The sequence below is a fragment of the Silurus aristotelis genome (assembly GCF_946808225.1).
Source record: "Silurus aristotelis genome assembly, chromosome: 8".
NCBI lineage: Eukaryota > Metazoa > Chordata > Actinopteri > Siluriformes > Siluridae > Silurus > Silurus aristotelis.
The window spans coordinates 10437649-10462229 of record NC_139581.1 but is presented as its reverse complement, the minus strand read 5'-3'; the positions used below and the strand labels follow the sequence as shown (position 1 = coordinate 10462229).

The 24581-nt window shown below is 35.6% G+C and overlaps 2 protein-coding genes across 9 annotated transcripts in view; one reads left to right on the top strand and one right to left on the bottom strand.

Annotated features, from left to right (window-relative positions):
* Nucleotides 1–1208: 1208 nt before the first annotated feature.
* Nucleotides 1209–15077, top strand: foxn1 (forkhead box N1). Of its 7 annotated transcripts, none has more exons than XM_083548254.1 (11): nucleotides 1209–1350; nucleotides 1614–1773; nucleotides 4725–4802; nucleotides 6986–7114; nucleotides 7728–8063; nucleotides 9087–9194; nucleotides 9898–10025; nucleotides 11029–11125; nucleotides 12280–12487; nucleotides 13272–13709; nucleotides 14567–15077. In XM_083548254.1, the coding sequence occupies exons 4-11, from the start codon at nucleotides 7007–7009 to the stop codon at nucleotides 14851–14853; spliced, it is 1710 nt and encodes a 569-aa protein (XP_083404380.1). In that variant the 5' UTR covers nucleotides 1209–1350; nucleotides 1614–1773; nucleotides 4725–4802; nucleotides 6986–7006; the 3' UTR covers nucleotides 14854–15077. The 7 variants fall into 7 exon arrangements, with proteins under 7 accessions (XP_083404380.1, XP_083404383.1, XP_083404382.1 ...); XM_083548253.1 differs by having other exon boundaries at nucleotides 1279–1411; nucleotides 1480–1773; XM_083548255.1 differs by lacking the exon at nucleotides 1209–1350 and adding an exon at nucleotides 1493–1507.
* Nucleotides 15078–15539: 462 nt separating this feature from the next.
* The window catches only part of unc119a1 (unc-119 lipid binding chaperone a1), a 17168-nt gene continuing 8126 nt past the window's right edge, over nucleotides 15540–24581 (bottom strand). The window contains exons 2-6 of one of the 2 annotated variants that reach the window (XR_014534671.1): nucleotides 18658–18771; nucleotides 18394–18496; nucleotides 17863–18035; nucleotides 16214–17190; nucleotides 15540–16110 (exon numbers count right to left, since the gene is read on the bottom strand). Coding sequence is in view for 1 of the 2 variants with exons in the window: in XM_083548294.1 (XP_083404420.1) it covers nucleotides 17078–17190; nucleotides 17863–18035; nucleotides 18394–18496; nucleotides 18658–18771 (503 nt within the window). In the remaining variant the exon portion in view is untranslated. Of the gene's footprint in view, nucleotides 17191–17862; nucleotides 18036–18393; nucleotides 18497–18657; nucleotides 18772–24581 lie in introns of both variants that reach the window. The other variant, XM_083548294.1, reaches the window with a different exon arrangement.

Genomic DNA, 24581 nt, shown 5'->3' with positions numbered 1-24581 from the left:
GCGTTTATCAACAATTTCAAATGATTTCAGTTTTATTAAAATAGTCCATTTGGTGAAAACTTAAATTTGATTTGGCCTATGAAAACATTTACACATAATTTGTCTTACATGTAAAACTGTACAGAATGTGAAAGTGTATAATAACTGGTTAAAATCTGTATAAAATCCTGGTTATCTCAAACTCAAATGAGAAACTGAGTCTAAAGAGTCTATTCTATCACAAAGCACTATGCCCACCCACATTAACAAATGGGGCAAAAGCTGGTCTTGATATGTTTTTTAGGAGGTGGATGAAAAACGGGAGAATCTAGCAAAATCTCAAACAGGTACAGGAAGAACATTGGTACCAAACCTTGACACAGAGAGCAAAATGAGCTCTGCATTAAGTCTGTGAAATTGAAATACTACCTGCTGCGCCACCTAAAAAGAATTATTTACAGATTTATTTGTCACAAAACAAAATTTACAGAAATTATAAAATATTAGATGTTTAAGTTAAGAAGGTTAGGATGACTAATAATACTAGGATGATAATAAGCTCAGGATGACATGTGATCCTGATTTGCTCAGTCTGATTTAAGTGTTGATATGCATATTAAAATGTTTATATGATGCTTTATTTATATATATTTTTCAAGAACTTATATGTAAAGGGTGCAACATTTATTTAATTTCCCTGTTGAATGCTTAATAGAATCAAATTATTTGATTTGATGATCTTTGGCATGGACACTCTTATGGGAGTGACTTTATTCATTCATTCAGGAGTTTTAGCTGCACACTCTGGCAGATGTTTGGACTTCTTTAGGAAGATGCATAATTTTATTGCTTTCACCTTGAGCTGAAAGTGAATCACCAAGTTCATAAATCCAGCTGCCACTGGGATGGTTTTATGAATCATAAAGCCATAAATCATCTCTGAACCTAACTGCAGAGGTGTTCCTAATTTGAGCCCATGCTCATATTCCTTTTTTTTCAGGATCTGAAGTCCAATCCATTTGTTTCTGTCCAACCCCATTTACCAAATGGCAAAGGTTCAACACATGGTAGGAAAGAACACTGTGTTCATTTACTGCCATTAAACCACCCTGTGATAAAATTGTCAGTTTATGTGTGCAACAAAAATGTTCAATGTGTTGCGGTGCAGTATTGAGAATGAGGAATCTGTGAGTGTTGCATGAGTTCACCAGCTTTATCGGCAAACACGCTGTGTACTCAGGCCCTGTCATGCCACATCATGTGCCAAACTACTTGTCACACTCTGCACCGCTTCAGCATTGTGAAGATTTGTTATTTCATTTGACTCTCTTTAACACTCTTCCAAAGGAATGTTCAGCAGCACGGACACAGGTTGAGGATCAGAGAATAGGAAAAGGCTTTTGTTAAATTTTTTTGCGATGTTGATTTTACAGTAACTCTCTCAGCGACAGCTAATGCATCAGCGTAAAATACGAGCCTTTAAAGTCCATTCATAGCTAGATGTTTATATTGAACTTTATCAGGGACTGTATGTAATTTGGCAGGCATGACTTCAAACTGCTTACTTTTTATACACAGTATTCATTGTATTATTGCTGGCACCAGTCATGACAGTATAGCAACATGCCTTTTAGACTTGTCTCCACCTGGGTGAAGTCCTTATGCCGAAATGGAGAAATTGAAGAATTCTTCAGGTATAACAGATGAAGGTGTGGAAAAAGAAAAGTCGAGCAGAAAAGAACAGCTATGATTGATTTTAAGCAAGTGACTGTACTTGGACAAAGGACCTAATAGGTACAGTAATGAGATTATGATTACAGTTATTTTCCTTTCATTTTTGAAAAATCGAGAGAAAAAGAAAAAATGAGTTCCCAAGCAATTCATGTGTGTGTATGTGTGAGTTGGGAAACCTGTTGCAGCAGGTCTCTCTCTCTCCCATGGTTAAGTGGCTCCTGTAGGTTGGCTCTGAGCCAGAGGGAAAGATATCTGTTAACACTATTTCAGCTGAAACCTCATCATTTAGTACAGTGAGTTAGAGTAGAGGGTTAAAGAACAAGCAACAGGTCAAGAGCCCTTCCTAAGCAACTTTAAGGGGGCGTTCATGTTTGTGGGTGTGCTTGTGAATGATGCTTATTATGGGATGAAGTGTGCAAAAGTCTGAATGGAACAAGATCTGAGGAGGGTGTTTGATAGATATAAGGTAAGTCATAACAGCAGTGACAGTGGATTTTGAAATGCATGATATGTCCCTACTTGTAAACCAAAGTCATATTTATAGCTTAAACAACAACTTATCTTGGGTCAATATATCAGCTTTTGGTATTTATATATTTTTTGTATATTATAAACAATCTTAATGAGAGATACAGATAAAAGCCAATTCTGTAGAATGTGTTTATGATTAATAAATGTTTTTGTTGTTAGGTAGAATATTTTATAGAATCTATTTTGCTTTTAAAATTCTATCTGCTTTCCTCAAGTTTTCAGAATCTTTGAAGTCTTTTAAGTTAACGAAGGCACCTTTGTGTCACATGAAAGGGCACAGGAAGGGCAAAAACCATTGGTAGCTGCAGCTGGTATAATATTGATGTAGCCTGGATTTCTAACATGCAATATTTTATTAGAGTTTGTATGTGAGGCACAGAAATTGCACAAAACATGACCTTAAGAGCAATTTATTATGTTTTACATTAAAATATGAAATGTGCTTCCTTGATATACCTTACTATTTATCCTTGCATCATAATATACAATATACAAGTGTAATATGCAGCAAATGCAATGCATTTAACTAATTATTACCTTTGGAATCATTTAAGGTTAAGTAATTGGGGTTTATTTCTTAATAGCACATCATATGTGATTTATATATATATATATATATATATATATATATATATATATATATATATATATATTTATTTATTTATTTTAGTGAATATTTTTGTAATTTTTGAAAAGCATTTGTCACAGATGTGTGTGCAAGTACATGCATGTGTAGAAAAGAGACTGGAGCGTTCAACTACCATGACAAATTGTCGAGCCACCATTAACTAAATATAAAAGCAGTTTTGATTTTTGAAATCATATTGTACACATGCTTAAAAACATATACCTAATCATTTAATACGGTATATCAATATTAAATCAAGGGATTATCAGACAGTCAGAAGTGTTTTTTTTACACTATTGTATTATTTCTGTATTATTCTGTATTCTGCATTGTTTCTTTATTGATTGCAAAAGACAATCATGTGCTTTGACACCTGCACCAAATACACAACTGGTTAAACTTTTCTGTTAAGTTTTGTGTAACAATGAAAGTGTAACAATGAAAAGAACAGATTTAGCAATTATTTTGTATGTGATAAATCATAACAATAAAAAAGTCAGAAAGACATCTCACGATCTAATATAAGGGAGAGAGCTAAACCTGTTCCACACATTTAGGTCATGCCAACACAACAGCACAACTACCTCTTTTTTATTTGCCCTATAAAACCATAAATCGCTAAAACACCAACCTGTCAAATTATGCAATATAGCACCCTCTTTTCTTGGATTAGTGATATTTTTTTATTTTTAAATTACACCTTTATAGCTAAATGATGCACGCAAGCAATGAATGATTTGTGACAGATATTTAATGGTTAAGGTGTTTATTACTTGTCTGTCATACAGATTTATGAAGTAGTATGTTAAAGCAAGATCACACAAAGTATAGGTGCAGTGATGCATGTTATATAGTTAACAAAGCATAATTAAGCATAGTTCAATAAACTGTAGAATAGTTTTCTTGAAAAGCAGAAAAACATTCCTCAGGATAACACTTTTCCCAGCAAAGCATGGTTCTGTCAAGTACAGGCACAGAAAGAGTAATTTGGCTGGTATACTGTGACAGACAATCCACATTACAGACAAATCAGCAGAAAGAGCAGTGTGGCACTTTCTTTTGATGCTGATGACATTTGCTCTCACTGAATTTCACATCAGAGGAATAATTAAAAATGCAACCCTTACAACCAAAGTGCAGAAAGGACAAAAATACATAAAAAAATAAATAAATACACTATTGACATGATGAATGACACGGAAATAAGAGAATCACAGTCCATTTGAAATGTCAGTCAAAACTGGGTAGGGAAACAATTCTACAGGATGCTGCTTTGACATGCAGGAATCAAGCAACTGTGGTAAATACTTTGCAGATTTACTTTGCACTGTGGTTAAAGTTCAACTGTGTGCACTGGTACATGACAGGATCTGCAACACATTGCACATGGGGAAATCATTTAAAAAAAAAAAAAGTTTTTCATCATTAATGATATATTTCAAACGGGTATAACAAAATGATTAAAAACTATTCATTTACTTTTGTTTAGTAAAAAGAATTAAACTAAACAAGTCCTACATGCAAAAATATAAATTTAAATCAAGTGTTTACATTAGACACCGGATCAGATATCATTTAAATCAAGCGGGACGTGAGCTATTCTGTCTGCTCAGCCTTTTCCTCTTTGCACACCGAACTGCATTCAATCAAGTTACAGAGGCAAAAGACCTAAAGCATAAAGACATCTCAACTTCCTCTACAAGTCTCAGTTACACTGTCACTGTGTTCCGCATGAAGTCCAACTCACCCGTCTCTCTTTCACTTCATCCCCATTCGGCAGATAAATTTGCCTTTCTGTGACAAATGCGTCATGGTTTGTTGGTGATTTTAATGAGTCTTTTTCCCCACTCAGGCGGTTACTGTAAGTGAACAGAGACATCATTTCCAGGAACTCACCTGTGGACACGTGTCTTACTTGCTCTGTGATCAGGTATCAGACGTCTAAAACAAGAAATATATATTCCCTCATTGCAAAATTCAGGCAGACAGTTTCACTGTTAGGCCTGCTGAAAACGCTTACAAGTATATATTTGAGAAAGAATTTCAGTGACTGATAAGAAGTAAAGCAATGATGAATGCTTGCAGAACCGCTGACACAGCTAATGTCTAGATCTGAGACAATAAAACTACAGCAAAATAGACAGGACAGGATGCGAGGGTCTGTGAAATTTCTTTTAACATTATGAAACCTATTATAATTATTGAGTTTTTACAGTTATAGCCTTGTCTTGTCTTGTCAGCTATAGCAGTGTCACCTTGGACATGAGTTTTTTCTGCTGGTGAAAACTCAAAAACAAAAATCCTCTATACTTTTAATAAATAACCAAAAAATTGACTTTTGTAACAAGCCTCTGGTTGTGCATGGTGTACTGGAACAGTAGTTCTCAAGTGGTGGACTGTGGGTGTGGGCTGTTTCTACATCAAAAACTCAACCAATCCTTACTTACACGTTTGGGAAAACATATTATACACCTGCAACTTGAATTTACTGTACCTGTCTTTGTTAAGCTAAGACTAAACAGTAAATCAACTGTATAGCTAACTTGATAAAACCAACACTTGCACTTTTATCAGGAAAGACTTAAAAAGCATAATGAAATGATCTATATTAAATATAATTGATCTGAAGGTGAGGACAGAAAATATGTTTTATGTGGCATATTATTAGAAGATATTAAAAGCATAAAGTCCTCCAAGTGTAGGTGCCCTGAAGTAAATGACAAAGTCATCTTTCTCTTTAGTTCAATGAAGTACAGTGTGATACGGTACTATTGTGTGCATCTTTTCTCAAGACGTAAGGATTGTAAGTAATGATTGCCTTTTATATTTAACAGGTTTTGCGTAGTTGATAGTACTTGCATATTCTATTACTGCATTTTTCAGGATTATTCATCTTAATTACTTAATGATTAAAGGATCACTGAGTGATGCTACACATTTCATCCTTGATGCACAAATCATGTTAAGTATACAGTACAGTATTTCTGCCTCATCACAAGCAATTAGTTAAAAGACACTTGATCATCATACTTATTTATGGTTCTTGCAAAATCCATTTAAAAAAAAGTTTTTTTAATTTTTATTATTTTTTTAGATTTGCTTTATGATTGTTAGTGGTATGTTTTTGATTGTGTTTTATATAATCACTAGACCTTACAGCACTTGTGCAAGATATAGGGCATTACCTAACCTTGTTTTAGTACATTGAGTGAAGCAATGTGTGTTTAAACTTTGCGTCAAGGGTAAAAGACTAAAGGTAGAGACTGAACTGTAATACTATATACTAAGACACTTAAATAACTTGACTACTATCTTCAGTGGTAATGTTCCTAACAGTAGATGATGCAAACAAACTCAACAGTACCGCTGAACATACATATATGTATATGATATATAAAAAACGATTTAACTACAGTTACCCACCACTAAGGATGCTAATATGCAGTTATATTTTATGTGGCTGTTATACAGTTTGCATGGAAGTATAGTCGTGCCTTAAGAGTATGTTTCCACAGCACCCAACAGACAGATATATATATATACGAGACATGGTAGTTTGTTTTATACTGATTAGTATTAGCATAAATCATAGTCATGGAGTAATTTGTTTTAATTTTGTTCAACCAGCTCATTATAAATTATTGTGGGCAAGTACAAGCAAAAACAATAATTGCTGGAGTGAGTTTTTCTTTTTAATGGGTGAAGGATTAAAACTGGCTACTGGCTAATAATTTAATTGATCAGTTTAGTAAAATGTTAGATTAATTAATGGTTAGCTGTCAAACTATGTTTGGGTTTCAGAAATGGGGAATGAGGCAGACAGACTACAAATAATTGTCATAAGCATTTTAGCAACCACATATATGCTCTTTGATGTCTATATGCTCTCTTTGGTGTTTGTCCTGACAAGTGCTAAAAGTGACCGTTAGTGGTAGTTATTGCTGTATCCAAGTAAATGCACTTTTTGTTAGGTACAATGAGACAGCTTATTTGTGTGAGCATTGGAAGTCTATAGATCTGAACAGCTTTTATTAATTGGAAATCAAACATTTATGAGTTCTGGATTATTCTGCCCTAATGCAGTAATAAATGTGGATTATTATTTCTTTTTAGGACTGCTCTCTGTGGAAACAGATGTCTTCCAATTCAGAGCCTTTCTCACCTGCAGTCAGCAGCAGTCCACCCAAAAGCATTCAGGCTGCACTACTGGAATCCCCCAGTCTGCAAATGCCACTGTCACAGGTCTGATTTTCTCTTAACCTTGTCAAAATGAACCCCAAAAAACAAACAAACTAATATGATTACAAGCTCAGGTCAAGTGTTTGGGATGTTCTATGTTTGCTAAGATGTTACTGCTGCCAGACAGCTGCATGCATGAGTATGCACATGCTTTATGCCTCTGTAGTTTAAAGAGGCCGTGAATCTCAACACAAGAAACCATCTAAGGACAAGGTACCCTGGAGGCACAGTGCCTGAATTTAACCTTGTCAGGTTTATTGAATTTATATTAATATGTGACAGCTCGTATATCACATCAAATGCCTTAATGTAATCATTATCAGATAAAGGGGCCATATATAGTTTTGCATTTTTATGCCATCTTTAAGAGTGAAACTAGGACAGCAGGTGATGTTTAGTTATTTAATGGGAAAAAAAAATGCAACTTATTCTGTCTAAGTGGAAACACAGAAAATAGTGCTGTTTTAAAGAATTTTTGTTTTTCACTGAACATATTAAGTTCTGCATACAGATAACACTGGTACACAGATGTGTTGCTGATGGCCAATATTAAGAATTACACTGTCAAAATTGACATGTTATGGATGGCACTTTCATTTTGCTGTGCTGTGTCTAGTGTGGAAAATCTAGCACCACAGAGAGCTCTGTCGCCAGCTCTCAAAGAGACAGCGTCCTCTACAGGCTGAAAAGTGGACCTGCAGAGCACTTCAGAAGGCACAGTGTGGATGGGAGCTGTGTGGACCTGGAGTCCGAATCAAGCAAGGGCAAACGTTTTCACCCTTATGGGAGGCAATACAGTGATGGAGAAGTCACTGGTTCTTCTCTGTACTGCTGCCTGAAAGAGAGTAAACTACCCGAATCCCTCACTCAAGCTAACACTGATATTGCAGACCTACAAGAACAGAATGGCTGGACTTCATTTAGCACTAGTGTACAGTCCTCTATGTTTATGGTAAGAGATTACATAGAGTGAAAGTTTGTCGTTCGTTTCAGTTTAATAACGCTTTGCATTATGAGTAATTGGTTTGGATAGTAAATAGAGGCAGCACTTGTCTGTACCAAAATTTTTTTTTTTTTACTGACATAAAATAGACATATGCTAAAACATTTTAATTTTGCCATCTCAGTACAAATTACTATATGTGGTATTTTTTAAATGTAATAATTAGTTACAAAACCTGGAAAAAAATATCTCCAAACTCATTGAAGTGCATGTCTCCGTAAGGTCTTATCTGAAATAATCTACTTATATGTTGACAAGAAATAAAACATTTTAAACTGTTTTTGAAAGACTTACAAAAGTGAACATTTTTAGATTTGAAAATACATTCACATAAAGCGTATTAATAATCCTAATCCTATTCATAATAATCATCATCATAATCATAAATCTTTAGATAAAACAATCCACTTTCTATTCATGTATGAATATAGATTACAGTATAGTTAGCTGTAATGTCAAACGCTCAGATGTCCAGGATTTCAAAAGTGGATCTACAATATAAACCTTAATAATTTTACAAAATAGTCATGTCTTGAATCCTTAGCTTCCACGAGATCCAAGAAAGATTGTTTTATTTTCTGATGTGAATTAAACAGTAGAATTCGATATTTTGCATTTTAAAAAGAAAACTAACTTAAGCTAACTTAAATCACACTGCACATTTAATGGCATCCCAAAAGAAATCCAGCAATGGTAATGACCTGAATGCAGGATAAGAGTAAGGTTTGAAAAAAGATGAGTAAGGTAATGTCTTTAATGAGGCACATGTAGATAGAGGACAAACCTGTCAGATCTTTGAGAAATCGAATCTTGCCAGTGCAGTTGCATTGCCAGGGGCTAGACATTTTTGAGTACAGGAATGTTAGACAGGCAGGTGTGATTGCAAAGAACTCCACTATAGGGCAATATTAACATTAATTAACTTCTTTTTTATATATGTGCCAAATGATCATACGGGGTGTTTTTGGGCAGGGAGCTGAAGAGAGCACTGATCAGATGCAGAACAAGCCTGAAGATCCTCAGAGCTATTCATTGTCCACCCACAATGCATACAGCACCCTCAGTCCCATGCACCAACAGGTAACCTGATTGACTGTGTGTGTGTGTGTGTGTGTGTGTGTGTGTGTGTGTGTGTGTGTGTGTGTGTGTGTGTGTGTGTGTGTGTGTGTGTGTGTGTGTGTGTGTGTGTGTGTGTGTGTGTGTGTGGATCTGAAATCCAAATTAAATCAAATTATATTTATAGAGCACATTTAAAATCAACCTTGGTTGACCAAAGTGCTGTACATACTGTGTAGATACACTATATGTGTCATAATGTAATGTGCAGTGATAGGAATGCTATTTCTTCATGCACTATTGAGGACAATGAAGACAATTATCTAGGTCCTGGTTCTGTTTCCCAGTGCATTTTTATTTACCTTGAAATGTCAGTATCAGGCCCACAGCTGAACTCAACATGTGTCAACAAGAAATGCCACGTATTATAACAGGAGGATAGTTTGGAAGTGTTTCATACTTGCAATCAAAACATTGGCAGGATGTTCTTCTACAAATTCTTAATGGCAGAATACAAAAAAAAATGAACATGACAGCTCAACATGTGTACAGTATCTTAGGCAAACATTGTCTTAGGCAAACAGTGGTGTGATTCAGCCATGATTCAAAAGCACTTGTAAACATAATGTGTTACAAGAGCGGGATGCAACTTTTATTATACTTGTTCAATTTATTCAACTGTCACTGCATGACATTGAGTGAATGGCATTCATTTTATTTTTCCCAGTTTCTTGGCGAATATTCAACCGGTGGATTAGAAGTTGGCTCACGCTATTCTTACCAAAGCCTTTCTCCACAAAACAGTCGAGATGGTTCAGTCCAACCACAATACCCCAAACCCATCTACTCGTATAGGTGAGCACACAAGCCTTGTTCACCCTGTGCTGAAGAAGCACACCTGCCCTCAACAAATCACTCCCTGGGGCATGCAGGTGTGTGAGGAACTTTGTACTCAGTTTATGACATCTGAGCTTAATATTTTCATATAGTACAGATATTTAAAAGATATAACATCAAATATTTAGTTTAATAATAAAAAAAAATAAATTAAAAAAAAAAAACATTTTGTACACCATTATATGAAGCAATTATTTGTAAGTATTACATTATATATGTTATTATGAAGCAAGTTATTGCAATAAAAGCTTGTTTACCACTACAACTATATATATAAATTATAGGATTTGGGGAATTTTAACAATACACAATACAACCTGTTTACATATTTATACTTATAAATTTTTGTTTATTTAAACATGAAAATTTTTTTTTTAGAAAACTTACGTTAGATTTATTTTTTGAATGTCAATTATTAAATATCAAATCAATTCTAAACATTGAAGAAAAACCTGCATGTCAACAAATTTTTACAACTATTTACATTAAAACATAACTACCGTTCTGTTGTTTAAATGTTAATATTCACCTGTACTGCATATGTTTATTTAATCTATAGCTAAAATTATGTGCAAAATTGCTAATTGAATTACTATCTGAATGTTACTTACATTCTAATAGTGCTGATACATGATTTATTCATTTTAAATAAATGTGCTGATGTCAGATAAGGGAATCCTAATGCAAAATGTTGCTATTAACTTTACTATAAAGTCTGACTGAATGTAATTTCTTGAAGTTCGGACTAGTGTGGTTTTATATAGTATTGTGAGCGGTGCAGGTCAAGCATGTTGAGCCTGACAGTAATTGGGTGATTAGACTGAATCTAACTCTTGATGTAGGTTTTTGTGGTTCACAAAATCTTAATTCATCGTGCTATCAAAACACAGAAAGACTTTAAATATAATAATTGCCTAATTAGTAATGTTAATGTTTTTCTTTTCCTTGGATTCTTTTTCAGCATTCTTATTTTCATGGCTCTGAGGAATAGCAGGACTGGCAGTCTGCCTGTGAGTGAGATCTACAGTTTCATGACCGAGCACTTCCCCTACTTTAAGGTACTATCCCAGGCTTTATTTCTTTACTCCTGCAAATGCTGCGCTGTCCCATTAACATGTGACACCAGGATCTTCTACTTATATATATTTATATAGATTACTTTGGTGTGGGAGTGACATCTTTTTGGAAAAAAAAAAAAAGGATATTTCTTTAGGAAAATTGTACACTAAATACTACTGCATGGCACGCCTTTCCATTGCTCCTAGGGACATTATTCTGGCAAAGTCTTAGTCATGATCAATGATAGACAATCATGAACACAAATGGAGCTCTGTGCTGGGGCCGCCTTGGGCTATGCTCGTTATAGCTTGATTTCTGTGCTTTCACCTGCTGACTTGGTTTGGCCTCTGACAGGCTTAACTAGAGATTAGCATGGCATGGTGTTAGTTGCCAGTGATTTAAAGAGAAGTTCAGATCCCTACCAGTTTCACTGACATTACAGTACAATACAGTAACAAGGATTGAGGCAAAGAATGATGAAATATTGTTAAAGACACTGTAAGGCTTTGTACAAGTGATAAAATATGCTTACATTAATTTTGACTCCGGTATGTGAATGACATAATAATATTACACTTCTATATATGACACTTTTTTTCATCCAATTTCTGTAAGGTTAATACTTGAACTTTATTAACTAACTGAATTTATTGCACAGTATAATATTCGATATATACTGGAAATAAGCCCTGTGCATCTTTACTTGTAAACTGTATGGTTGTCACGGGTAATGATGGCACTATTCAGTATTTTTTTTGTGAGCTGCCAAGCATCAATCACAAATAGTCTCCAGGCATGAGTTAAATTGATGCAAAGGTTAAATTCCTTGTGTAATATCTCAGGACTGCTTTTGGTTGTCAAACTAAATTTGCCCTGAAACCAATGCAGTTTGAATCATTATAAAGAAATGGGAAAACTGTTTGTGGAAACCTGATAAAAGTGACAAACAATATGGCAAACCTCAAGTAACCTCGACTTTCCATCTCAGTTCCAGATATGCCATTTACTTCAAATTTTTAAAGTTTGCAATCATCTACCATTTTTTTAAAATAATGAGCCATTTTAAAGACTTAAGACCTTAATATGGCAACATGTCCTGCATGTAGACAAGCAATATTCTTCTCAGACTCAGATTTCATTTCTACCTGATCAGACAGCACCTGATGGCTGGAAGAACTCCATCCGTCACAACCTCTCCCTGAACAAGTGCTTTGAGAAAGTTGAGAACAAGAAGGGAAACTCGTCACGGAAGGGCTGCCTGTGGGCTCTCAACCCAGCTAAAGTGGAAAAGATGCAAGAGGAGCTCCAGAAATGGAAGAGGAAGGATCCTGTGACTGTACGAAGGAGCATGGCCAGACCAGGTGAGCACAGCTTAGCTGAGGAAAAGTGCACAAGTAAGTTTATTATTAATAGCAGGGTTAATATTTAAATTTTTAATTAAAAAAAGAATATTTTTGCCACATGGAAAAACATGCATATACTTTACCAGCCCCTTTATCAGGCAAAACCTTACATTTGGTGTGTGCTTACCAAAAAAGCAGCAGAAAATATTTTGGTGAATATGCTCCACATTGCCTCAGATATCTCTTTGTAGCTAATAGGACTGGAAGTCGGTGTTCTTCTGCTGAGGTAGCTCATCTTATTCAAGGATGAATATTTTGTGCATTCTGAAATGCTGTTTTGCTCGCCACAGTTGTAAAAATTTATTATATGACTTATTAGATTCTGTCTGTCAGCTTGAACCAGTTTGAACTCTCCTGACCTCTTTTTCAATAAGGTGTTGCTGCCTGAAGAATTGCTGTATGCTGAATGCTTTTTCTTTGCCAAGCCGTGGTCCAAGTCACTGAGATCCCATTTTCCTCAGTTGTTTGATGTTTGATTTAATCATGAACCGAAACTGATGTTTTTATGCAACGCACCACTGCCACATGATTGGCCACATGACACTATTGTCACATTATGTCACAACTATTAACACATGCTATTAAGACATGAGAATCCTATTGGTTATTAAAATTTTTGCCATATAATTTAAAATTTACAATTTTAAAATTTGTATTTAAAAATGTAAATTGTTTGTAGTACGAAAAATAAAGTTAAATATCTTCTCCATATTCCAACCAATTTAGTGTCTCATTCTTGCAGAGTTACTGGATCATCTTCTGGGTGATAGACCAGGAAAGCAGAGGTCTCTCTCTGCCCAACTCAACAACCACACACACTCTCAGTTTTCCAGAGTCAGCCTGCCACCTCCGTACAGTCCCACTACTCACCAAAGAAGACCATACTACAGTTATTACAGCTTACCATCACAAGCTGTTTCCCAGCAGCTCCCATACCTGCCTTCTAGTCCTCCAGCCTTCTCATTCTACCCCTCTATCCCCCAGCAACACAGCACACAGATGCCACCTAGGACTGGCAGCGTGGACTCACCTTTACCTGCACACACACCACCGTGCTACAATGCTGCTCTACAGTCCAGCCACAGCACTGTGGGAAGCATGCAGGAGCTGCTCATGGAAGGAGAACTAAGTAACGACATAGACATGCTCAATCCAAGCCTAATGGACCTGCAACTCCATGGTAGGAAGTCAGATATTCAAATAAACAGTTACCAAAGCCATTTTAACACTGTTAAACGATTTTAATATGATTTTTGATGAATGAAGGATAGCACATTATTCTATTACATAAAAAAGATGATTAAAGCAGTAATGGGGTGCAGTTCCATGGTCTGAAGTGTGATCATACAGGGTTTTACATTTTCCTTGTGTCCTTAAAGGTTACTTTCTTTTCCTTCTACTGGGATCTTGACCAAGTGATTACTGAAGATGAATAAACACATTTCCAAACATAATGGGCAGCTAAATTATGGTACAATATTTGGTATCACTTTGAAAGTTTTGATGGTCATGTCATAAGCATGTATCTATAAAGTCCTACATGAACTGAAATTAAACTATTGGCAGAATTGTAGAGTTTGTAAAGTGTGTAAAGACCAGCTATTAAATGTCAATCATATACTGTTGTCATGCACGGTTTAAACTGATATAGATAGCCGGATTGACGACAGTCAACAGATAACTGACCATTTGAGTCCCTACAGTAGATGATATAATTTAAAGTATTACAGTACCATCCTACTATCAGGACTTGAGAGTTCAAAACCCAATAATGCCATATGCACTGCAAATATGCAATCTTGATCAAATCTGGAATGTTCAATGTTCCTGGGGGTTCATGCAAAGATGCAGATACAGATGTAGCTTTTAAGTATTATAAGGAATACTACTAGAAACATCCAGAAATCAGAGAACTATAAATTTCGATGAAATTTGAACAGCATTTCTGTATTCTTCTTATTTATCTTTAAGGACAAATTTAATGATCTGATTTGAAATAAGTTTTTATTATACACTCTGACACATCACTCTCTGTAGGTTGTCTTTGGGAGGAGCTCAGGAATGACAGTTTGATTTCAGACCCGCTGACGCTCATGGACATGTCCACCACGTCTGACCAACTCAGCCCTGATCATGTGGGGGATTGTGGGAAGGGCTGTGGTTCAGGTAGTGCAGAGGTTAACACAGCTGGATCAGAAGCAGCACTGCAGGCGAGTGTTTCTGACCTCTACATCACTGGACTGTGTTCAAGCGACTTCACCAGTGCAGAAAGCATGCCAGGTCTTCATTCCACCATGACAAACACTCCAATTGCTCTGCTTTAAAGCACCAATCTAATTACAAAATCCTGTTTTACACTAAATCAATTATAATCAATCATGGTCAGTGACATTGTATGCTGATAAACTGTTGGACTGAAAAACCATGACTTTAATTTTATGATTAAAAATGTTGAGTATAACATTTAATGTTCCAGTGAAATATGGCAATACATTATCTACATGCTGTGTGAAATAAAGCTTTGAAGATTGTTTGATTTATCATTGTAGTTGACGCAAGCAAAATATATTTTTATTGCATTTTGCACAATATTAATTGGCTGTACAGGCCTTCATTGCCTTAGAGCAGAAATCCATGCCTAACCTTTTATCAAAGTATCAGTCTCATTATTTATTGACTCTCTGTGTTATTCAGTATATTGGTATTCTTCTGTCAAAGTTTATTTCACTAGGGGGCAGTAAAGAGCTCCTCTAATATGCCAACGTTGCCAAATCACTAGAAGGGCACAGACTGTACCAACAGTTTATGCTAACTACAGCAGAAATAACAGATGCCTTTAGGATACCTCATCAGGAAATGGTTCAATGTTTTTAATATAAAAACTATTGTCCATTTTGCAGAGCACTAGGAAATTGTTTTTTAATTAAGAGGTAAAAGTAAATGGAAAGTCAGACTGGGTACTTTTCCTTGATTTTCTTGATAAATGATCATTTCTTGATGGTGTAAAGTGTTTAGTAAAGAAAAACAATTTTATTTATTTCAAGAATATACAGTATCTCACAAATGTAAGTACACCCCTCACATATGTTGTGTATGTTGACTGTATGTGGAGTAAATTTTCAGGACAGTAAATCTCTACTGCTATACAAGCTGCACATTGACTACTCTAAAATATATATCCAATTTCATTTTTTAGTATTGTCCATTAAGAAGATATACTAAAATGGTTGCTGAAATGTGAGGGGTCTACTCACTTTTGTGGGATACTGTAGAGTCAAAGAGAATAACATTAATAAACACAATCACTATGATGTATAAACTTACCAAGGATAAATTATTACATTTGCAATGAAAAAAAAAAATCAACCATGTCTTTTAATAATAATTATAATTATAATAATAGTAGTAAAAAAAAATTATGTGAAACTTGTGTAAGGGCAGGGGACTAAACCCTTTCGTCTCTGTCAGTAATTGCACATAGACCTTATGCTCATACAATTTTTAGACAGACAAACAGACAGACAGACACACATACAAAATGCCCAAAAATCACCCAGTAGGAAAAGTATGAAAATTGAAAACTATTTGGAATGTTATGTAAATCGTCTCAAAACTATATGCTAGGGTTATATTGATACAGATTTCACTTCCAAACACGGAGCTCATTCATATTTGTAAATATGCTTCAAAACCATCATCAGATGCCACATTATAACTTCAGATTAGTTAAAGTTGCATTCAGATGCATCAAAGACAAAGAAACATACTGTATTTACATCTGTAGTCTACAGAAGTTTATTCCGGAAGTGAACTGAAGTGCTCTCTAAAGTGAAGTTCTCTCCACTGCAGCCATACTCGATTCAATTCCAATCAAAACCAACTAACGTTAAGAATGAGCCGACTGACCTACATGCATGTATATGCATTTAATGGCCATTATTTAAGCAGGGGAAAGAAACAGCCCCTCTTGTGCGTGTAATACCAAACAGATTACTGTTTTTGGTATCATTATTGATGGAACCAAAAAAAAAACCTACACTCAAACTGCTCCAAAGCAAATCTGCTACTCAAATATAGAAAGGTATCAGTGCATCCCTACCACATCCTGAAAAGTGGATTTTGAGAGAATGGTCTCTAGGGTTAGTAGTTAGTCTCTATAGTAAGTAATACACACAAGAGCTCAAACGAAAAACACGTCATGCAATCTAATTATGCACATGAATGTATACACAACTATACACTCACATACATGCAGAGACACAATCTGTTATAGGCAATTATCAAAAAGAGACTATTCTAGGAATAACACAACATGAGGGCTCAGTGGGATCCACTTTTCAGTATACATAGAATTGCCTTTTTTGACTGACACACACACACACACACACACACACACACACACACACACACGCACACGCACACGCACACGCACACGCACACGCACACGCACACGCACACGCCCTGAGGTTGGGGTATATTTTGCCAAACAAATATTCCAAGAGTGGATTGGGAGCATTAATGCTTCAGTCCATGTTTCTGGTTAAGCTCCTATGGGCCACCGCTGTAAGAGTAATCTGCTTTGTTGTGCATCACCAGTTTGTTGTCCACAAAGTAGAAACTGTCCGACTTTGTCTCGTATGGGTATTGGATCATCTCATTCACTATGAAACAAAATGAAGTCGACATTAGACATCTATCAGTTAGTTATCAGACATCTACACTGAGAGTCTGATATAATCTTTCTAGTTCTTTTGATCCTGTGCACATATCAGTTGAGAACCTGCAAGATCTGCATGTAATAATAAAAAATAATATGTTTTTATTACTGAAAATGGATTAACGGTAATTATTCTTCCCATCCCCCAAAAACAGGCACAAAATGGACTTATGACTCCTGGATATATAATTATAATACTAACCAGGATAACGCAGAATTGAATATAAATGAATATATTATTGATTGATATAAGGTTGTGTCCGATTTCCGACAAGAGAAAAATAAATGCAATATAATGGTTGGGGGTTGTGTTTCCACACTAAATAAACAGCAGGGGCTACACAATAACAATTAGTGCCAACATTTTGTCAACTTAGAAATTTGCACAAATTGCTGACACAATTCTTAGAAAGAGTGGTTCAGAAGAAACACATTTTGCCAGTGATATTCTTTCACCAGAAACATCAATAAGTACAAAAGTTCTACTTAACCCTTTTAGAAGATACTTTAGATTTCTGTGAATGAGGCCTCGAGTGTGTGCCAGTGATTACTATGAATAAAAAATAAAAAATAGCTAATAAAGGGTAAATGGAGGAGCAGATGAAATAACACTTACTAAGCTCCTCAGAGAGGGGAGGGAATTCATAGATGTGTTCACAGGTGTTCTTGCTGTTGGGGATACAAAAACCGAACTCAAAGTCAAAGCTCTTCAGCAGCCTTCCTCGGAAGTAGTGTCTCTCGATCATGCGGAAGTTGTTGATGGGACTGTCTCCTACTGTGAATTCTACCCTGCAATGGAAAGAGAAGAAGGACAGTTACTTTTTTTTTCAGGCAAGATTTTGTTGGCCAAATTCTAAAACATGGACTTGATGTTATTTCTCCTATTCTCAAGTGTTTCCTTATATTAGTGGTCACCACTACAATTATAAAGAGTATGACCTCAAATGGTTCTTTTCTGACTGGTGTAGTATGGCTTGAAATTTAAAGGAAAAAACTGATCATTGTATGCTGCCTTTTTAAGCTTTTGGGGAATGTTTTTAGTGAACCGCTGAACCGTGCCACAATGAGCAGCACACATAGTGGGTTCATAATAGGGTCATCTACTGCCATTGTGTTCTGATTATACATTTCAGTGCAGTGTACTTACGTAGCTCCGACTTGTCGTAGTCGCAGAAAGGCTGGAGTGAACTGATAGCGTACAAACCGCCCGCCGTTAGGGTCAAGGTCCTTTCTTCTGTCCTCTCCGCTTTCTGTGCAGCACAAAAGAGCTGATATTATAGCCTGGGATTTTGAAGTGCACTTATAAAACACAGTATCTAAATGGAAATCAGGACAAGCATTTCACAGTGTCTAGGTATTGTGGGTAGAATAAGGAGCTGGCTCGAGGTGGGGGGTCATGATGAGGACTCACCCAGAGCAGGAGGCTTGGTGATCTTAAAAAGAACTGTCCCTGTCTCCATGTCACGGATCTTGAACCTGGTGAACTCAATCTTGTGGACATTATCCTCTGGACTACACAAGTAATCTGTGGACATGAAAGGAATCGAACGTGAGGTATAATGAGGTTTCTCTGGTAGTAATGGAACACTATTAAAATATTTCACTATGCATTACTATGTACTATGCACCAGACATCATGTCACAAAACCTGTTGTGATGATGCTTTAGAAATGTCATACTGTATCTGTATTTGGCTTGTGTGAGTGATCACATGAACAAAATGGTTTATGTTGCATGGTACCAGGGTACTTTTGAATTTTCAAAACTGACTGGTCAGAACGATAAATCCATTCACACATTAACAGAAAAGAAACGGCATTCTTTTTTCCACTTAGGTTCTTCAGATAAGTGGCAAGAGAAACTACTCAGGAAGAGGGTTCTCCAAAGGCTCTTAGCTGAAACACTGTTGTAGGATTCTACATAAAACACACTACACTGTATTCTTTGTTCTCTATCTCCGATTAGCATTTTGGTAAGTAAACTAGACTCTATATTGCCCTTAAGCGTGAATGAGTGTGTGGATGGTGTTGTGTAATGGAAAGGGATCCCATTCAAGATGTACTCCGATTTAAGTACTATGAAACAGGAGGTTATGTCTAATTGAAAATGTTACAGTTGTACAATATATATTGAACATTTCTCATTTCTCTTTTTGTGAATGCTAAAACAAAGCGGGACAAGTGAGGGGAGTGAGGGAACTCTCTTTTTAATGTGCCAGACTCCCAGGACACATGTATCTTGGAGTGAGCTCTCATTGCCAGCCCTCCCTTGAAGTCTGGATTACAGCTAAGAAGCTTATATCCTGCACATGGGTCAGCTGCTAGAAATAGAACACACTGCTAGCAAAAACGTGATGTCGGTTTTATTTCGGTTATGTTTTGAGACATGTCTATGCACGACATAGTCCCTAGTCAACACCTACACTTTCATTACAAGTGCAACAAGACGCATATGAAACCATGTAAGTGATTGGGGAATTTGCAGTTTAATAACCTCTGTCTGTACTGCAGTAAATGGCAATCCAATTATGCAGCAAAAGACTGAACTTATCAAAACCATTGTTTTCATTATCCTCTCCAAGTAAGAACAGGCTTTACACTGTTACTTGATATGTATGGATTTCTGCCTCCTCACTGAACTGGGTAAAAAAACGAGACACAAAACAAGCTAACTGCATTAGACAGGCCTTCAGTTGTTGTAAATAACACAGTGTGCACTGTGATGCACCATAAAAAGGATCAGTCATGGAAAGCTGCTTGAAATTAGTATTAAAATTGGTACTAATTTAAAACCATGTATGTACAATGAATTTCTGATCAAGACTTCCTTTTCATTAACCTTCATGCATTGAAAGGTTTCACCTACTTGCTAGGTGTAAAACTTTGCATCGGATGCTAATTCAGCTCTTGCAGGAGCTGCATGTAAAGTGTGATGTACAGTAAACAATTCAGTAATCGAATGAGTGCACTATATCTAGGACAGAATAACTTAATGTGACTTTGCCTGTTTAATAATCTTTCTCCTCCAATTTGGTCTTGATTTGCCAATCCTCCACCCACCAGCCAGATCCCTGATATCATTTACATTTATGGCAATTGGCAGATGCCTTTATCCTGAGTGATTTACAATGATCTAATTCATGCAACTGAGCAGTTGAGGGTTAAGGGCCTTGTTAAGGTGCTCAGCAGTGGCAGCTTGGTTGTGCCGATATATAAACTCAAATTAAGTCTAACGTCTTAATCACTGAGGTACTACTACCAAAAATAATAATATTTGGGGGAACAAAAAGGTTACCATACTTTATAAGGCAGGTGAAGCTGACCAGATGTATTATTATTATTATTTTTTTTATTTCCTTTCAAGTGGAGTCACAGCTAAACACAGTGCTATCTACACTCTTCCACATATATAAGTTCACAGATTCCCAGACATGGACGGCTGATGCATCGTTGACATTTATACGTGAAACATTTTGATGTATGGCTATGGTTTCCTGCGAAAAAAGAAAAAAGAGAACAATTTGATTGTTTCTAGTTTTAAAGGTAAGCAACTGTTCATGTAAATAAATTTATTTAAAAAATTTTATTATATTACATTACACATTCATTTTCTATCTATCTATCTATCTATCTATCTATCTATCTATCTATCTATCTATATACATTACATTACAATACACACACACACACACACACACACACACACACACACACACACACACACACACACACACACACACACACACACACACACACACACACACACACACACACACGTATTTTCCGGACTATAAGCCGCTACCTTTTTTCCACTCTTTGAACCCCGCGGCTTAAACAACGAAATGGCTAATATATGGATTTTTCCTGGGTTTTTCCCGTTTTCACAAACTTCAAGCCAAAAAACTGAGCCCCATAACATTAGACCAATGAAATTGCCGAACGGGTTCAGGTGAACCAATGAAGCTCTTTATATTAAATCAGATGCTTCTCACTGAATCGGGCCGCACCACATCATAAATATGGATGAGGTTCCTCTGATGTTTGACCTGCCGCTCACTCGGACTGTCTACAGGAAATGGGAATCATTCGTCACGCTGAAAACAACCGGGCATGAAAAAACACACTTCACCTGTGTTCTAAACTGCACGGCATCGGGAGAAAAGCTTCACCGATGGTGATTTTTAAACGCACGACGATGCCAAAAGATAAACTCCCGAGAGAAATAGTTGTAAAACGAAGGAGGAAAACAGTGAACAATGACTTTCTTGGTAGGCTACTGTTTAGATACAAGCCGTGTAACAGACACTGTCTTTCGTTAAAGCCTGTGTAAAGTTCATTATTGCGGCTTATAGACAGGTGCGGCGTATTTATGTTCAAAATAAAAATCTTTGTTAAATTCAGTGGGTGCAGCTTATATTTGGGTGCGCTTAATAGTCCGGACATTACGGTGTAATTAATATATATATATATAAATATATAAATAATGGGTGTGACGAGTTCCCTCCAAAACGTATTAAGTGGTGGACCGCAAGTTTGTTTCATTTTTATTATTCTTCTTCAACTTGAAAACATATACAACAATGCCAGGGGTATAAAAAAAAGAACCTGAATTTAGCGCAGTGTCACTGTGGCTACTCGCTCCATACCGAAAATAAGATTTGTTTTGTCCATGCATGAAAACCCTAAAGAATTCATAGCTCTGGCATTAGCCGCTAGCCACTTCCTGATTAGCTAACGCTAGCACTATGGATTCAATAGTGTTTTATGGCCAGCTTTAAGAATTTCTATTCTTAATAGATAATTAAATATTAAATGTTAAACACACACACACACACATCTGTATTATCCAAATGAGGTCTAACAAATATAAACTAATAAAATTTTTAAATTTATTAAATTCTGTTAATTAATTTAATTTGTGCCAATTTAATCAATTACTCAATTTAATTAATATAATAAAGATTTTATTGCATTATTTGTATTTATTCTATTTAATTTGTATAAATCATTAAAAAAAATATTTTATATAATTTAACAAAGCAGGTAATTTATTCAAAATTGTTTTAAAAATATAAACTGTTCAAATGTTGATCACAAATGTTAATAATAATAAACTGCGTTAATAAATAACGACAAGCAATTTTTTGCATTTCTTGCATTTCTAACCGTACCAAAATGTAACCAAACTGTGACTTAAAAAATGAGGTATATATTATATACAGTGTCTCACAAAAGTGTGTACACCTCTTACATTTCAGCAACTATTTTAGTATATGTTCTCAAGGGACAATACCACAGAGATGAAACTCAGTAATTAAGATCAGTAACATTCATTGTGTTGCAAAAAAATAAAAACAGAAAAACTTGTAGAGAAGTAAAAGATTAGAATGAAGTCATATTACATTTAGATTCCCAATTTTGCTTTCAAAAAGCTATTCTGTAAAGTCTGTGTGTACAGATAACGAAAATCAGCCCCAAGATGAACAAATAAAACTGAACAATTTTTCTCACCAAGACTTGTGGATTTGGTCTTAACACACTTGTAAATCGACTTATCATCAATATCCATGACAACTGTTATGGGCATGACACTGTTTCTATGGCAACTAAGGCTTTTCATCAGGCCTCCGAGCAGCTGCCTTACACGATAAGGCAGTGTGATTTATTTCCTCTGGAAATGATTCGTGTAGTAATAATTGGCTTGTTCATTTTTCATCTTTCAAATGCCTCTGCCTTTATTTTAGAAAGAAAACTGTCAGAGGAACATACAAACAGAAATCACAAACAATATAAATGACAGAAGATATTCACGTTTGCTCTATTTGCCTTTAGTGAACAAAACCTAGTCTAAATGTTTTAAAACTGGGAAATCTGATCATTCTAGTGGGATGAATCAATGTAAACCGAGCAAATAGCAGTTTTTTAAAATGCATTTGAGTGCCTATACAGTGCCTGGCTACTTTATTAGGAACAATTGCAAATTCATTTAATTATTCTACTAGCTAATGATTGTTACTATACATGTTTATAGTTTGGTGCTAGCAGCAGATATAATACATAGTCTTTTTTTTTTTTTTTATCAATCCTGTCTGAACACTAATAGAAAAAATTCAACACTCTTTCTGTATTATAAATTTACCAGATGCATTATTGTTTTTTTTCTTCATACATAAAAGTCAAAATTCTGTGCTGAGCAGCAAAGGACCAAGAATAACCTTATTCAGTCTACAGCTTAAAAGACCAATCATATCCCCCTTATGACTGAGCACCCATGGACATGATTTATTTATTTTTTACTTGAATGTAAACAATTGCAATTTAAACCCGTGAAAGAAATTATCTATCATAGAGACACTAGGTTAAATATACAGTACGTTTCTTTTTTTGTCATTATGAAACTCCTAGTTTACCAAGTTTATTTCAAGTCAAGTCAAATTTATTTATAAAGCACATTTAAAAACAACAGCTGTTGGCCAAAGTGCTGAACAGAATTTAAGCATATAATAAAATACAAAATACAAAAAAATACAAAAGTCAACATAGGACACGGCAACAGATATTACACTAAAGTTATGCCAGTGTGCTTACTTATGATCATACGCAACAGTAAATAAATCAGCGTATGTTGGTGCAGTTCTTATATAAAGTGGCAACTTGTTCCATAACTGTGAAGCAGTGACGGAAAAGGCACGATCTCCTTTCGATTTCAAGCGTGTCCTTGGAACAGTCAACTGAAGACTACTAGTTGAACGAAGTTCCCTAGAGACATTACATTGGAACAGAAGGAGATCAGAGATATAGGATGTTTATTTTTATTTACTTGAAATAGAAATATAGAAAAATCATGTGTATTCCCATTATAGTTACTTTATTATACACAATATTATCATATATTATTGAATATTATTTTCTCGAGAGGATGTCTGGGTTACTGCATGTCTTTGCAAAGTGACTACTCTGTGCTTTCCCATTGTGTCCTATAAAGACAAAATGAAGCCCTCAGATGCTGACAGCAGCCACACATTATTTCCTCTAATACAGTCACCTAGCAACATGCCTTCTGATACCAGAGCAGGTTAAGTGATTGCTTTTAAAGCTCCTGTATTTTCCAGGTAAACAAAGGAAACTAAATGCTGAACACAAGGCACCATTTAAATATGGAGTAGTATTTATTATATAACAACCCATTCTTCCAACAGGGAGGGATCATATTGCTGTGGTTTATGGTTTCAATTGGTATGTAATAAATTTTGGGATTGAGTAATGTGGTTAACCGAAAGGGTTTTACTAAAAGTAAAAAAGGTGTCAGTAATTGTTTTTAAATTGCACTGTTCTT

Excerpts from the sequence above, each read along its gene's own strand:
- foxn1 (XM_083548251.1), top strand. The coding sequence starts at position 2,141 with ATGGAACAAGATCTGAGGAGGGTGTTTGATAGATATAAG. Across the intron at positions 4,803-6,985 it reads CTTACTTGCTCTGTGATCAG|GACTGCTCTCTGTGGAAACA; the intron begins GTATCAGACGTC and ends ATTTCTTTTTAG. Across the intron at positions 13,710-14,566 it reads AATGGACCTGCAACTCCATG|GTTGTCTTTGGGAGGAGCTC; the intron begins GTAGGAAGTCAG and ends CACTCTCTGTAG.